At 43.9% G+C, this 13,719-nt stretch overlaps 1 protein-coding gene across 2 annotated transcripts in view; it reads right to left on the bottom strand.

The window, feature by feature from the left end:
• ADCY5 (adenylate cyclase 5) overlaps positions 1–13,719 on the bottom strand; it is a 205,313-nt gene that overhangs the window by 12,725 nt on the left and 178,869 nt on the right. For both annotated transcript variants that reach the window (XM_082285293.1, XM_082285294.1), the window contains exons 10-14: positions 13,297–13,441; positions 11,595–11,692; positions 8,805–8,892; positions 2,390–2,506; positions 1,491–1,655 (exon numbers count right to left, since the gene is read on the bottom strand). In XM_082285293.1, the coding sequence (XP_082141419.1) occupies positions 1,491–1,655; positions 2,390–2,506; positions 8,805–8,892; positions 11,595–11,692; positions 13,297–13,441 (613 nt within the window). The remainder of the gene's footprint in view (positions 1–1,490; positions 1,656–2,389; positions 2,507–8,804; positions 8,893–11,594; positions 11,693–13,296; positions 13,442–13,719) is intronic.

A 13,719-nucleotide genomic window follows, 5' to 3' on the forward strand; every position in this document is an offset into this window, starting at 1 on the left:
AGACTTAAGCTTCCACTCTGTCTGGACAGGCCTATTTCTGGCAAAAACCCCATATCATGTGCCTGAGGCAATCCATCCTTTCAACGAAAAGCAAGCCCTAGTTGAAGTAGAAATATGCTTATGTTCTGAGCTCATTTATTAATAGTCATCACTGATATATTAAATTAGAGAAAATAACTTGTACAGCTTGTACTTGACTCCTCAGTTTCTAGAGAAAGGGTAGATGTTCCTTGTGACTGAGGGGTAGGATTCCGCCATCTCCTGAATGGACACTGGGAACAACAGGCAACACCTGCAGCAGCTCCAACATGTGCCTTGCAGAGTGCAGGGGAGGGACTCCTCACTTCTTAGCCCCCTAAACAGCAGGACCTGGCTCAAGGCTGCTGGAACAACCTCAGTATGCAAAATAGTTATTCCTCATTGCTTAAAATTCCTCTCTGTCCTGGACCAGTAGTCCATACGAATTCATGGTGGGCACAGACTGTTTCTAGCTCTCCACTGTGCCAGATTCTGCTCCTGGGTCTTTCTGTGGACACACTAAAGCCTCTGCAAGGTTGAAAGTCACAGTAATGGTGGTCTCAGAAACCTCACTGAATCACATAAGGACCATATTCCTGTTAAGTTAAATGGAAATATGTTCAGTAGGATACCAGGACTTTCAGTAGCACCTTGGACATCTGGATGGTAACAGATCCACCATAAATCTGTCAAGACCCCATAAACCCAGATGACCTTGACATAAATTCTACCTCCATCCTAGACAGAGTTGTTTTTCCTTTTCAATTTCCAGTAGACAACACATGTAACAGCTGTGACCTAAAAACTTGGAGAAAGTTCTTGAATGGCTATGCAAAAAGATTGTTTTATTTTCCTTTGCAAAGTATTCTACCAGTGTGTAAAACCTATTTGGGCTGGTTTGGGTTGTGGGTTTGGGGTTTTTTTTCCATTAGAAGCATTTTAATTTTTTCTAAACAAAATGCCCTGAAGATGTAGGAATTGCATTGCAAATCAAAGCAGACCACTGTCTGGGCTGCTGACCTGTCTGAGGCCAGAACCCACCATACCTTGGGAAAGAATACATAAGCAAAGTTTTTAATCAGGATATAAAACAATGGAGGAAAGGGTCAAATCTATGACTAGACATTGGTTTTCAGAGAACTGATTTTCAGATAAAGCTGAGCACCCACAAACTCCTTTGAAATGACTTGCAGTTCTGCATGCCATTAACGACCTCATGGAGAAAGGACATTTCTCCTGCTACAGGCAGGCCCCAACTATCATAAAAGACTACTAATTATTCAGCCCTGAAGGAACTTAAACATTAATGTGGATTCATAATAATAACTTCAGACACTTAAGTCTGAGTGTAGTGTGTCAGTCTTGTAATGTCAGTCAGGAAAAACCTTGCTTTCCTCAGAATCACTGAGATTTATTCACACAGGTTTTATAGCCTTTCTCCAGACCAACCTCTGCAATTTTTCAAGCAATACCTCTGGAAAGTTGCAGTTGGGCAAAGGACTGTCACAGAATCCCTGCAAGGTGCCCAGGCTGTAGTTGGAAGTCAGGTTGCTGATAAGGCATATGTCCACCCGGTCAGGAGTGATGTTGTGTTCAGCAGCCATGCAGCTGGCAAGATCCACAGTGCTGCACATGAACTGGAAAACAAAGATGGTATTAAGCTCCACAGCACAGACAAAGAGAAGAAAACAAAATAGTTTATATCAGTTAAAAAGGTGCTTGGAAATGGCTGTAGCAATGTACAAAATATGCAACATGAAATCATCAGCTTATGTTTTATTGCATGTGCAATGCCTATGCTTTTTCTCCTCCAAAATATTAATTAACAAAATCCAGGCGCTAGGGAACAGCCGGTCTCTCTCTGAGCCTGAACTCAGCAGTGGTGTCTGATTGCACAGCCAGACCAACTTGGTCCCAAAAGTGCCACTCAAAACAGAGTGGTCACCATGCCCATGAGCTGATCCCTGTACTCAGAGCAGGAGGCAGCACCATGCAAGGGCTGGCACAAAGCCCAAGAACACTTACATCCCACTCAGTGTGGTGGGAGTTAAATAACACATCAGCCTTGTGCCAGCCCTTCCCGCAGGTATACGCTTCAGGCTGGCTCCTGCACTTGGAGCAGAAGCATTTAAAGAATCACAATAGGACCTGGGCACAAATCAGTGCCAGGCATATAATGGGCTCTAGGGATGGAGCTGCTGGGCTCCCATTTCTTTTCTGTGCCCAAAAAGCAAAGGCCACCGACCTCAGTTGCTGTCAGTCCTAGGCAGGATGGTGCTAAACTCAGTGGTTTTAAGGGTCACAATGCTGCAGAGCACCAATAAGAAAACAATGCAGAACTGAATAGATCAAAAGGAAATAATGGACATACCATGTTGACAAAGGCAGACAGAAAAACCAGGATAATGGCAAAGACTCCAACTAAGGTGCTATTGGTCCTGGACTGTACAATCTTCTTAGAAAGAGTCTGGAGAGGAACTGGGAAAAGCTGCATGAGAGGGAAAAAAAAAAAAAATCAGAGACACATAAAATCCTTGTTTGTTTTCCAGATTACAAACTGCATTTGAGCCGCCCGCATCCTTCAGCGCAGGTCTGTGTGCCTGCTGCACAGGGGCTGGAGGATGGTGATGGGGGATGGCGGCTGTGGGACAAGGGCGAGCAGAGACGTGATTGCCTCGTGGCAGCAGGCCCAGCTGGCTCACCAAATCTACTTAGCCCTTCCTAATGGGAGTGATGGCTCCTGAGCCCAGATAGCATGGCTTGCAGGGCTGTGCTCATCCTGTCGTGAGAAGCAAACCACAAGCCATCTGTAACTGAAATAGCCAGGAGCTTGAGCCTGGAAATTACTGGAGCAAAAATTTTAAAAAGCAGAAATGAAAATACACGTCATGATCACCAAGGCGTATCGTAGGACTCTCTGGTGCCATTTCAGACACAGACTGTTAAACAGCCCAGGCCAGCCCTGTGATCTGTCAGACCCTCGCCGAAAGGCGCTGCAGAGATCAGCTGGCCCGGGCTGGTCTGTGGCACTTGGCTCCACCCTCACACGGCAATAAAAACACCCGCGGGCGAGGCAATCACGGAGCTGCTGCAGCCTGACTGCCCCAGTGAGTCACTGCTAGCACGGCTAGGAGCTCCCTGCTGATGGCTACTGACTGCGGCCCTGCAAGCCCTGCTTCAGGTGCTGCATCGCATTCCGGGTGGAAACAGCCTGTGTGTTAGAGCAGGGACCGACCGGCGCCCTTCGCAGCCAGGGTCACCCCTCAGCACGGCCTGAGGCTTCCCTGCACTGCACTGCACTGGCTGCCGAGCCAACCCGCTCCTTCCGTGTGCCACTGCTGTGCTAGTGGAAGCTCGGGGCTGGAGCAGGAATGCCAGGAAACCCTCGTTCACTGACATGCTGCCATGAGAAATTGTCCTCCCCCATGCCAGGGCAGAGGAGCTCTGCCCAGGACTGCCAAAGCGTTTTCCAGAGCCCAACTCTCCCTTCCCTTACGCACTGCATGAATAACCAAGCCACTAGAGGGTATTTTTAGAGACACAAAGAAACAACAGCACAGTGCCATGGCACTGCAATTTAACTATGACTAATGTTTCTATTAAAAGTCTTGCTTTTCCCTTTTATCCTTCACTCTTACATCTTCGGAGATGCAACATTTTGTCAGTGCTGTGCTTCCCACACAGCAGCCCTACAGTGTAATTAGCAAGTGTTGGAGCGGCTCAGGCGCTGATTAGCTGGGGACTTTGTACAAGGAGAGGTTGTGGCAAGAGTTTTGAAAGAGCTGATTTCACCTGCTACCAGCACATGCTCCAGGTGAAAGGAGAGGGCAAGGCTCTGTGGAGGACTGGAGAAAAAGGGAAAGTGGGATTGTGACTTATTTGCACTGAATGAGGACTGGTTGAAATTCACTGAAGGCTTATGCAATCCTTCAGGCTCAGTGGCAGCCACTATAAAACAAAGGAAAACACCTTTCTCTCAGAAATAAACCCTGATGACATAGAAGTCCTTAGCTCTGTTGATAAGCCACGAACCAAAATATCTCTTTGCCCTATCATGTCCTGCTGCTTCCACACAGATGTCAGCTAGCAGATCCCTACTAGAATAGGGTTATGGAAAATCCAGTGGGGCTTTCCTCTGTTCTAGCCCTTATAGGATTTGGAAGGAGAAGGAGGATCTGTACTGCATTTAGACAGTTTTCTCAGTAGATTACAGCAGGACAGGTTTTCCTGCCATCTCTTTGTTGGCACCTCAAGGCCAAGCTCCACAAAGGTATTCAGGGACCTAACCTCCATCTGTAATCTCTGGGAAATCAGGCACCTAAATAAAACTTGTGAGTTATTTGTTGTGGATCTTGGCTCAAGCTCCTGCTGCCAATGATCCCATAAAAGCCTGACTTTGAACCAAGCCTGAGATATCAAGCAAAGCGATCAGTGGAAGACACTAAAGTTCTAATGAAAACATGTTTTCTTTGTATTAATCTTGGTTCTCATTACTTTGCAAACGAGGAAAAATTTTAGGTCAGTAAACAAGTACAGCTGGAAAAAGTCCTGAAGAAGGAAGAAATGCAAAAATCCGTAGGAGGTCAGGGCTGCAGTTGAGAGTGCAACAACAGAGTCATGCCGTGCATCTGAGGAACCCCTGCCTTGTGAGCACTCATGGGAGCCCTGTCACATAAGCCATGCTCTCCCCATTTCACAGAGGCAGGTAGAGCCCAGGAACACCTGCAGCTTGAAGGACTTCTGTGATAGACATGGGGAGCCTATTTCAGCTCTGACAATTCAGCTCCATTCTTGCAGTGCTTCCTCCGTGAAAACATCCAAAAGTCAGGGGTATAGCACAAAAGAAGAAAAAAAGAAAAGAAGATTGCTTTCCCTCCCATTTTCAAAACCACAAAAGTAAGATCCCTTCTGTCCTCATAAAAGAAGCAGAATATCAGGACACAATATTACAGTACAGTAAAAATCCAAGCAGCACTGCTCGTTGGCCCATTGGTTTGTACTGCCCAACACCACCTGCTCCTCTTAGTGAGACTCAAATCCCGCCTGAGTGAAAAACAGGACAAGGGAAGGTCTGATGAAATGGCAACTCCCAGCCTGCACTACTGAGAAGGGGGGTGAGAGAAAGGATGTGATCCATTTGGGCAGCTGAGATCCATGTTTGGGCAGCCACACAAGCGTGAGGTCACTCATTAGCACTCTTGAAATCCCCATGTAAAGAAAACCACAATGGGAAAAAAAGAAAATTGGATTGCCCAGTTGATTCCAGTTCACTCTGAATTGAAATGCATAAATGCAGGTGAAGAAAGGGCACTGTTGTGCAGGTGAAAGTACAAGTTTAAAAAGTGATCCAACAAAGAGTATGTTACACTGAAAATAATCCACAACATCCAGTCATTTGCATGACAAAATTACTCTAAATAAAGCCCATTCTTTGCAATAAGAGCTGATCTAGGAGAGAAGAGAAATATTTCTTCTTTTGGTCTTCTTAACATATAGTGTGGATATGGAAACTGCTTAGATAATTGCTGTTGTAAGATGAGGTCTTTAAGGTCCGATTTTTCAATTTGTAATAAAAGCCTTTGAGTAATTTTGAAGTACATTAAATGTTTCTGGAGTAAAAGACAACATCTCCAGGCAACTTGATGTTGCAAGTCCATTTATGTAATTTATTTCACAGTGATTTATTAATCTGTTTAAAAAGTACAGTTTTCAGAGGGTGGTTTGCTTTTTTTTTCCTGATTGAGAAAAAAAACCCCAAATGCTTTAGGAGCATCTAGACCAGCTTTTGGAGGCAAAGAAAGTGATAGGCAAGCTACACCTATGTAGAGCTACAGAAAAGCTTATTTTCTCATAAAGGATAACTTGAAATTTCTCTCCTACGTGCTCCCAGGACCATGCAAGAAGTTGAATTCCACACAGCAGTGTAGATACAAGAACTTAAAGGATTTTAAGAAAAAAACACAAGCTTGATAAGTTTGTAGCAAAACAGATGTCTGTCAGCAGAGTATTTGAGAAGGGACCATGGTTCCCATGACCTTAGACTCTACTGGGAAGGGACACCATCTCAGTGGCCAAGTCTTCATGGAGCATCAAAGCAAAGAACTGGAACCCTCTTGTTTATTACAGCTGAAGAAACTTGGAAAGCCAAGCTGGCTGTGCTGGCAGTCCTAGGATCAGCTTCTAGTCCGTGGAGAATTTTATAGTGGAAGACAATAATGACAGCGAAGGAAAATAAAACATGATCAAGCTGTTCAGAAAGAGCCTGCTGGCCACTGTCAAAACCAGAGATGGAGAGGCCAAAACAGGGAGGGAAAATCTCACATGAAAGTTAGAAAGAGGAAGAAAAAAGAGACACTTATCATGTAACAGTACAGCAAACAGGCAAAAGTTATGCTTATGCTGATGTCTTGGGGTGGACACCTGCTTTCCAACTTTGTGTGGAATGAACTGCTGGTATTTAAAACATGTGCTTTCCTATCCCACATCTGAGTGTGAAACAAAGCAAACAGTGCTGACATCCCTGTCTTCAGGGATTTCATCTGAAGGATATGTAAAATTGCCTTCCTTCTGCTGGTATCTAAAAGTGTTTCCTGGAGCAATGTGGAGTACAGAAATAAAGTAACACCCCTTATCCAAGGGCTGAGTAAACCCATTGCTTAAAAATCAAAGATTTGAAACACCAAGATCTTGGATGACAGAAGTAGGCTGCAGCTATTAGGAGCCGGTGCCATCAGACATGGAGCTGACAAGCTAGAAGTACCTGTTCCCTAAACAAGCCATCTCATAATCAAGTGTTGTCAGCAGAGGCTAATTTGGAGCACTAAGAAGGGGTAATCAAAAAGGAACCGGAGCCAGAAGGCCAAATATTTTCAATATTTCCATCTCTGCACAGAAGCCACACTGGATGTTATACATGAGCATGTTGTGGGGATGAAAACTCACTGCTGGAAATATCAGAAGCTTCAGAAAATCCCATTAAATTCTGATGTTATTCTGAATTCCCTCTGATGTCTTGTGTATCCAGAGCCTGTGCACTGAGGCAAAGCCAGCCTAGAAACAGTTGCAGACACTACTGAGCAAACCTCTTCTACAAGAATTTGGAAGATCAATGCAAAGAAAGCAAGATTGAAATCTGCCTACCATCCAGGGGACTGAAAAGTCCTGTGTGCCTTTTAAGTTAACTAGTAATTAAGATCAGTAATAATTTTAAACCAAAAAGCCCAAACCAAAACCAAAGGATTTGAATGATGACAGAAGAATCGAGTGCTGTGGAAGTGGCCTGTAAATGCCAGTGGGTGACAAACAGCTCTGAGCCTTGGAGTATGTGGTTGCAAGTCAGGCAGCTCGGGTTCTGCAGAGCTCCAGACCTGCCCCAGCTCTCGTCCCAGCAGAAGCAGTGAGTTGGTGTGGCTGGCCAGCTCGGCACCAAATTCCCAAGTTCTCTATGGCTGTGAGTAAAATCGTGTTACATTGGTTGTTAGTTAACTGCTAATCACATTAACTACTGATACCAGTTGACAAATGAATGACTTTTACTAGCATCCTCAAGTGGATGGACACACAAAGTACAACCAGGCATCCGTGGGTACCACTGCCCAGCTCAAGGGACCCAAGCCTTCCTATCGGCAGTGTTATTTCTGACTCGACTTCTCACTGCTGGTAAGCAAGGAAGACCAATGGGATGCTGCACATACAAACTAGGCTCCCTTTAAAGTTGTCATAAGGCCGAAGGAAACCCCGTGAGTGAGTTGTTAAGTTCAAATAGAACTTGAAGCTTCTTTTGCTGGGAACAGTTTGCAACTCTTATTAATATGAGAAGAAGGCAAAGTTTAATTTCCAAATCTAGCTTCAAAAAAAATCAAAAAGACATGTATGGTGCAAGTCTGTCAAGAGCACCCACATTCAACTGTTGAAAATGGCACGGAGAAAATAATTAAAGTGAGACAAATCATCTGCCTGACGTTATCCGTTATCCCACTGTTTCTTCTGCAGGAAACATAATGCTACTGAGCTATTTTATTCCAGGCACTGAGGAACAAAGCTGAGCTTGGGCTAAGGAACCTGAATCTGAGCATATTCCATGTTCAGACACTTCTAGACTAGAAGGATCCCTAAAACTGAAACACATCAATGTTTTTAATACAACACCTTTGAGTGAAATAGATGAGCACACCACCCTTTCCACAATGCTCACTGCCAATTTACCACAGGCTGACAAGAAGAATTAATATGTTTTTGGACTTCACACAATGTATTTTTTTCTGATCAAAGCAGCTACAAGAAAGAGCCCACCGAATGTTGGAAGCTCTGTACACTCATCTGAGAAAGGCTGATAAAATTCTGTATGTTTGTGGCTTTTACTTTCCTCCAGGACATTTTTCCTTGATGATATTCTGCTTCTGATTATCTGCCTACCCAAACACGCATATGCAGCAGGGGCCAGTACACAGGCGACTCTGCAGGAAGTTTACAGGGAGGAAATGAATGGTCAGTGTTTGGTCCCACACTGGAAAATGTGCTCTTCTTATATCAATATGAGAATGTCTGCAGGGGACTTAATAGACATGCAGATCCACAGAGTGATTACTTCTTGCTGAGCTAAAGAGATGCCAACCCTAACATCTGTTTGCAGTTCATTCTGCCTTATCAAAGGCTTTTTTCTGTAACCAATCCTTATCACACAGTGTGGAAAGGATGGCTAACAAAACACACTCTGTTAGCTGAAGAAGCAGATTGCTGATCTGGTTATCTTAGGCAGAGGACTACAAAGAAACCACTGTACTCACCTTTACACAGGAGTAAATGACTGAAACAAACACCACTGTGGTCAGGATCAGGAAACAGGTCAGGTAGAAACCCAGCATAAATGTAGAGCTGAAATCAAGGAGAGGTTTGGTTGATTTAATTTTGTTTTGTTTTGCACATCATATAGAATAGCTACTGCTCTGCTCTCCAGAACACATTTGTACAAGCTATGACACATAGCACAGGCTTTCCAATTAGGATCGCAGTAGGAGACACGAGGTGCTTTGAATACCAACAGATACTCTGGCCTATTTAGAATTACTCAGACAGGCTGCAGAACAGAGAATGCTGCATCTTTTATAGCAATCACCTTCCTGCTGGGGTGATAGAGGTGGGACTGAAAAACATTTCATGCACTAGAGGAGGTGACAGAACAACTTGTTGTGGCAGGTTGGACCCCAGCTGGCTGTGGGCAGGGCACCCCTGGGAAGGAAGGCGGGCTGAGTCCTAATCTCAGTGGGAATTCCTACCTGTCCTTGCACAGGGAATGTCTGTGAAGCAGCACTCTCTGTGCTCTGTCTTGTGCATGGGATGTGAGCAACTACAGCATAAGGATGGGCAGGGAAAACAGCCTCATCTTGGCCAGCTTGAGAGGTTCCTGCTCCTCCCAACTTTGAAGTACAAAGAGGATTCCAGGGCCAACTTTATACTATGCATTTTCATCTGTTTTCCTCACAAAGATATTCAACACCAATTTCCAAGTGATTGGTCTCAGTGTGACAGGATAGGCCCTCTCCCAGGAGTCAGCCTTGTTCATAATCTAAAGGAAGTATTCTTGTGATGTGACACTGAGGCCAACCACACCAAAGCCAGCTGGTCTCTGTGTTCTCTCATGCCTACTAAGATAATTGTACTTGCTAATTCACTCTTTGAGCCTTTTTTGAAATTCCTTAAAGCTATTCCTCTTTATCATAATAAATTGACACTGACATTCTGTCTCTAGTTTCAGATTCCACGGTGTGCCTTTCATGAAGCTCTGATTGTGACACCTATGCACCTGTGGTTTCACTTGGTGTTTAATTTCAATAAAAGACCAAAGCTATGCAACTGAAATATCAGGAAAAACAAGCCAAAAGGTGAAGGGAAGTATCTAACCTGCAGTTAAAACATGGAATTTTATTTACTCTCAAACCAAATCACCTTTCAGACAGGCCAGGCTAGGAACACTTTAGAACTTGCAAAAAAAACCCCCCAAATATCTACAACCCTCCTTATGGGCCGCATGGAAGGAGACTGAACAGCACAACATTTACACCACACTGCCGAAAGGGATTGGCTCCTGCGTGATACAAAGGAGGCAGCCATATGGTTGCCACACATCAGAAATTGTCAAGTTGTCATTTAAATGTTAAACTGGGTTTTATGGAGACAGCATAGTGGATGCTTAGGGAGTTTGATGAGCAACACAAGGCTGGTAGAGGGCCTCTTGCAGGTATGAAGTTATGACAGTAATATCCAGGAATCCAAAGTGTAAGCCCTTCTTAAATCAGTTACTCTCAAAGAATATTTCTGGGTGTAATTAACAATGCATTAATTGCTGGGAATTAGTTCCAATTTTGAGCCTCTTTCAGCTTCACTTGCAGTTTCCCAAAGCAGACCTGTCTGTTTACACAGTGCATTTGTCCTGATGTTATTTTGCTGATTCAATCCTTCTGTGAGCTCTCCTGCCTGGGAGAGCGAACAACAAACATCAGACTAAGTGTTATGTCTGTGACCTTCTGAATATCTGATCTGAACACTACAAACCAATCTCCACTCTAAAAAAAATCTGTGGTGGGAACAGAAGTAGAAACAGTTGTAATGGCATAAAATAGTACTGGAACTCTCTTTAGGGACAATTTTTTGTCTTCTTGTAAGAAAGATAAATTTGGAGCATTTTCAGAGTTTCTGTGATCTTGTTTTTCAGTTTAAAAATGACTAACTCCAAATTTATTTCCAGCACAGCATTGCTCAGTGAATGGTGTATTATTGCTACTAAACCAGAGCATAGGAAATACCCACATGCTGTAATTTTAAGTGATTTTTAAAGAACTCTTTGAGAAGAACTCCCATTTCTGCAGGGCTCACTGCTGGAAAAGATTTAGTGGGTTGTGCTGTGCCTTGCAGACAAAGCTGCAGAGCACTGCAGCGGGCCAAGAGCACTGTGTCCCACAGCCCTGAGGAGCTCATGCCGCTCTTGCCTGGGAAAAGAAATGACTGCAACCCTTAAATCTGGAGTGAGCCACTCAAAGCTCAGCCATGTGCAGCTCAACCCCCTCGCTACCTCTCTTCTTGCCCAGCTGCTCTGAGTCCAGAAGAATAAATGTATGAGAGATTATCCCTTATTTGTTAAGCAGACCCTGAGACCTCAGTGCTCTGAGCAGTGAGGCTGTGACAAGTTTTCATCTCCCTGTCCCACTGTGTTTAGATAAGAGGACAGCCCAGCCCTGTGCTGTGAGTGTGTGCTATGCCTTGGTAGGCAAACCTTCCTACTTGATGATATTTGTTTTCCACAGGCTTATAAATGTGCTGAACTGAATTTGCTAAGATGGAGGTAAATTATAAGAGAAATCACACTGGGAAAACAGAAATCCTCACATGCCAGTGAGGAGGTTTTAATCTGCACTAGAAATGGGTGAAAACAATAAGCACCATGCATCACTTGAGCATGAATTATTTAAGGATTTTTCTCTTCCCCTTGGTGTTCTGAATTTTCAAGAAAAAAACAAAGAAAAGTAGGCCGGAATAGAGGAGGGGAGCAGATGGGAGCAAAGGGATGAAAGGGTACTCACTGTGGCACGATTATGATTTGAACAAAGCAGATGAAGAGGAAGACTAGGGAGGCACAAGCCACATAGGCTCCAAACCTGTCATCCACCTGCTTGGAGTACTGCAAAAAAACACAGTTATGTTACTGGGAAATTTGGGTGGCTGCCTTCTCTCCACAAAAAGTTCTTACTTGGCTTTTGTCTATGTCCTTGAAAAGCAGTGCTGGTAGGAAACAACATTCCAAACTCCCCTTCTCCCCGGGCAATCTGTAAGGGCTTGAACAGGCCCAAAGGCCACAGAAGGAAGCCACAGAGCTGGGTGGAGAGAGGATTCACCAACTGCCCCTTGCACAAGAGGAACAGAAATGGATTAACTGGGACCAAGATTTTAGGTCACTGTCATCAGACCGAAACTTCTTCGATGGGAAGTTTCCTCCAAGAGGGACAAATGCTGCTGATGAGAAAACCTTGCATGTCATGCAGATGACTTGACTCATTCTAATGACAATGCAAGGTTTTCACACAATCACTCCTTCCAACTACTTGTCAACGTATTGGCCATGTGGGAGCTGCACCCAATTCCCAAAGATGCTTTATTTAGCTTGAAGCACGGTTCTCAGCACAGACAGTCTCAATGTCTGAACCACAGAATAAAAGGTGCTCTGAACAGGTGAACCGCTAATTTCCCTGGCAGTTTGCAGATATAAATTTGAAGAGGAGGAGTGGGGGGAAATTACATGCTCGAGCTTTTATCCTGTCCCACACTGATTCATTGAACAGCTGTAAATCCTGAAAAGCACTGCTTTTGCAATAGGTAGTCATTCTTGTCAAGGAAAGACTGTTTCTAAATAAAATTATAAAATAATTAGTGCAATCTTATTATGAAGTTTTTTCCATTGAATAATGAGTTTAACCCAAAGACCACAAAATCATCCCAAGGATCTGTGCTTGGATAAAAAAATAAAAGAAAAAATAGATTACTTACTTTGTGCAATTAAACCCACCACTTTTTATGGTACCTTTAATAATGTCATCCAGGTACCTCTAGACTTAGAATTTAGACTTGGAAATTTAACTTTGCATCTAGAGCTGATGATGTCTCTACTATATAGTCAGGGAAATGATCTTTGCCTCACAGCAATATCTGAAATCAAATCAGGAAGAAATCAACTGCTCATGAGCTTTAGGTCTGTTACTCCCCTTTCTCACATTTGTGGGACAGAGAACTCTATTTATTGCTTAAAATGGGCCCCCAAAAATGTCCAGAGTACAAATTGCATCCAAATGAACCCTAATAGTACCTGGGGCTCTTTGTGGGGACAAAGGGCAGGGAAAAGTCCCTCCAAAGGTGTTTCTGAGCTTAGGTAGGCTGAAGTGGGTTTCTCCAGTGATTTGAAGGAGATAAGGGGTGACCACAATCTCGGTTTGGAGTCTCAAAGTCAGACAAACAATCTGGTTTATTCTGCTTATTACTGCATATTCAAGTGTGCCTGCTAGAAATGGCTTCATTTTCCTGGCCAGTGCTGCCTTCAGATGACTGTGATTTTTTTTAGGACGAGTTATATTAAGGTTTCCATGAAGAAGCATGGATTTTTTAAGATCACAACCCCACCTCCAATACCCAAACCATCGCTTAAACCATACATATAAAAGCCTGACCTTCTGCAGGAGAATTAAAACTCCTAACAAGCCTCCCTGACACGCTGCAAGGATTTTTAGACGTTACCTTTTTCTCCAAGTCAGGCTCCCTGAATGTTAGGAGGAACTTGCGCACGTGCTCAGAGCGTAGCCGATCAATACTTCTGGCGTCGATGGCCCGGCCCAGGAACTCGTCCACTTCATCCTCTGGGTTCATACTCTCCTGGGTACTCCTGAGGATGTCATGAAAAGGGAGCATAAGAGCACAAGATAATTTCTGCCTCTGCACAGTGTGTTATCATTGCAGTCTATAACAAGGTGGAGGTTAATGACATTTTGCTTATGACAGCTTCAATTGGGAAAAGGGACTGGGAGCAGAGAGGGGAATGATATCAGCTCTAGAGCTCACTGCCAGTCCTGAGTCATTATTACAAGGATTCCATTTATTTGCCCTTTTTCTATATTACATTTGTTTCCTTGCCTTCAGGTCTCATTTCTATCCCTCATTCTC

The sequence above is a fragment of the Coloeus monedula genome (genome assembly GCF_965178545.1).
Source record: "Coloeus monedula genome assembly, chromosome: 7".
NCBI lineage: Eukaryota > Metazoa > Chordata > Aves > Passeriformes > Corvidae > Coloeus > Coloeus monedula.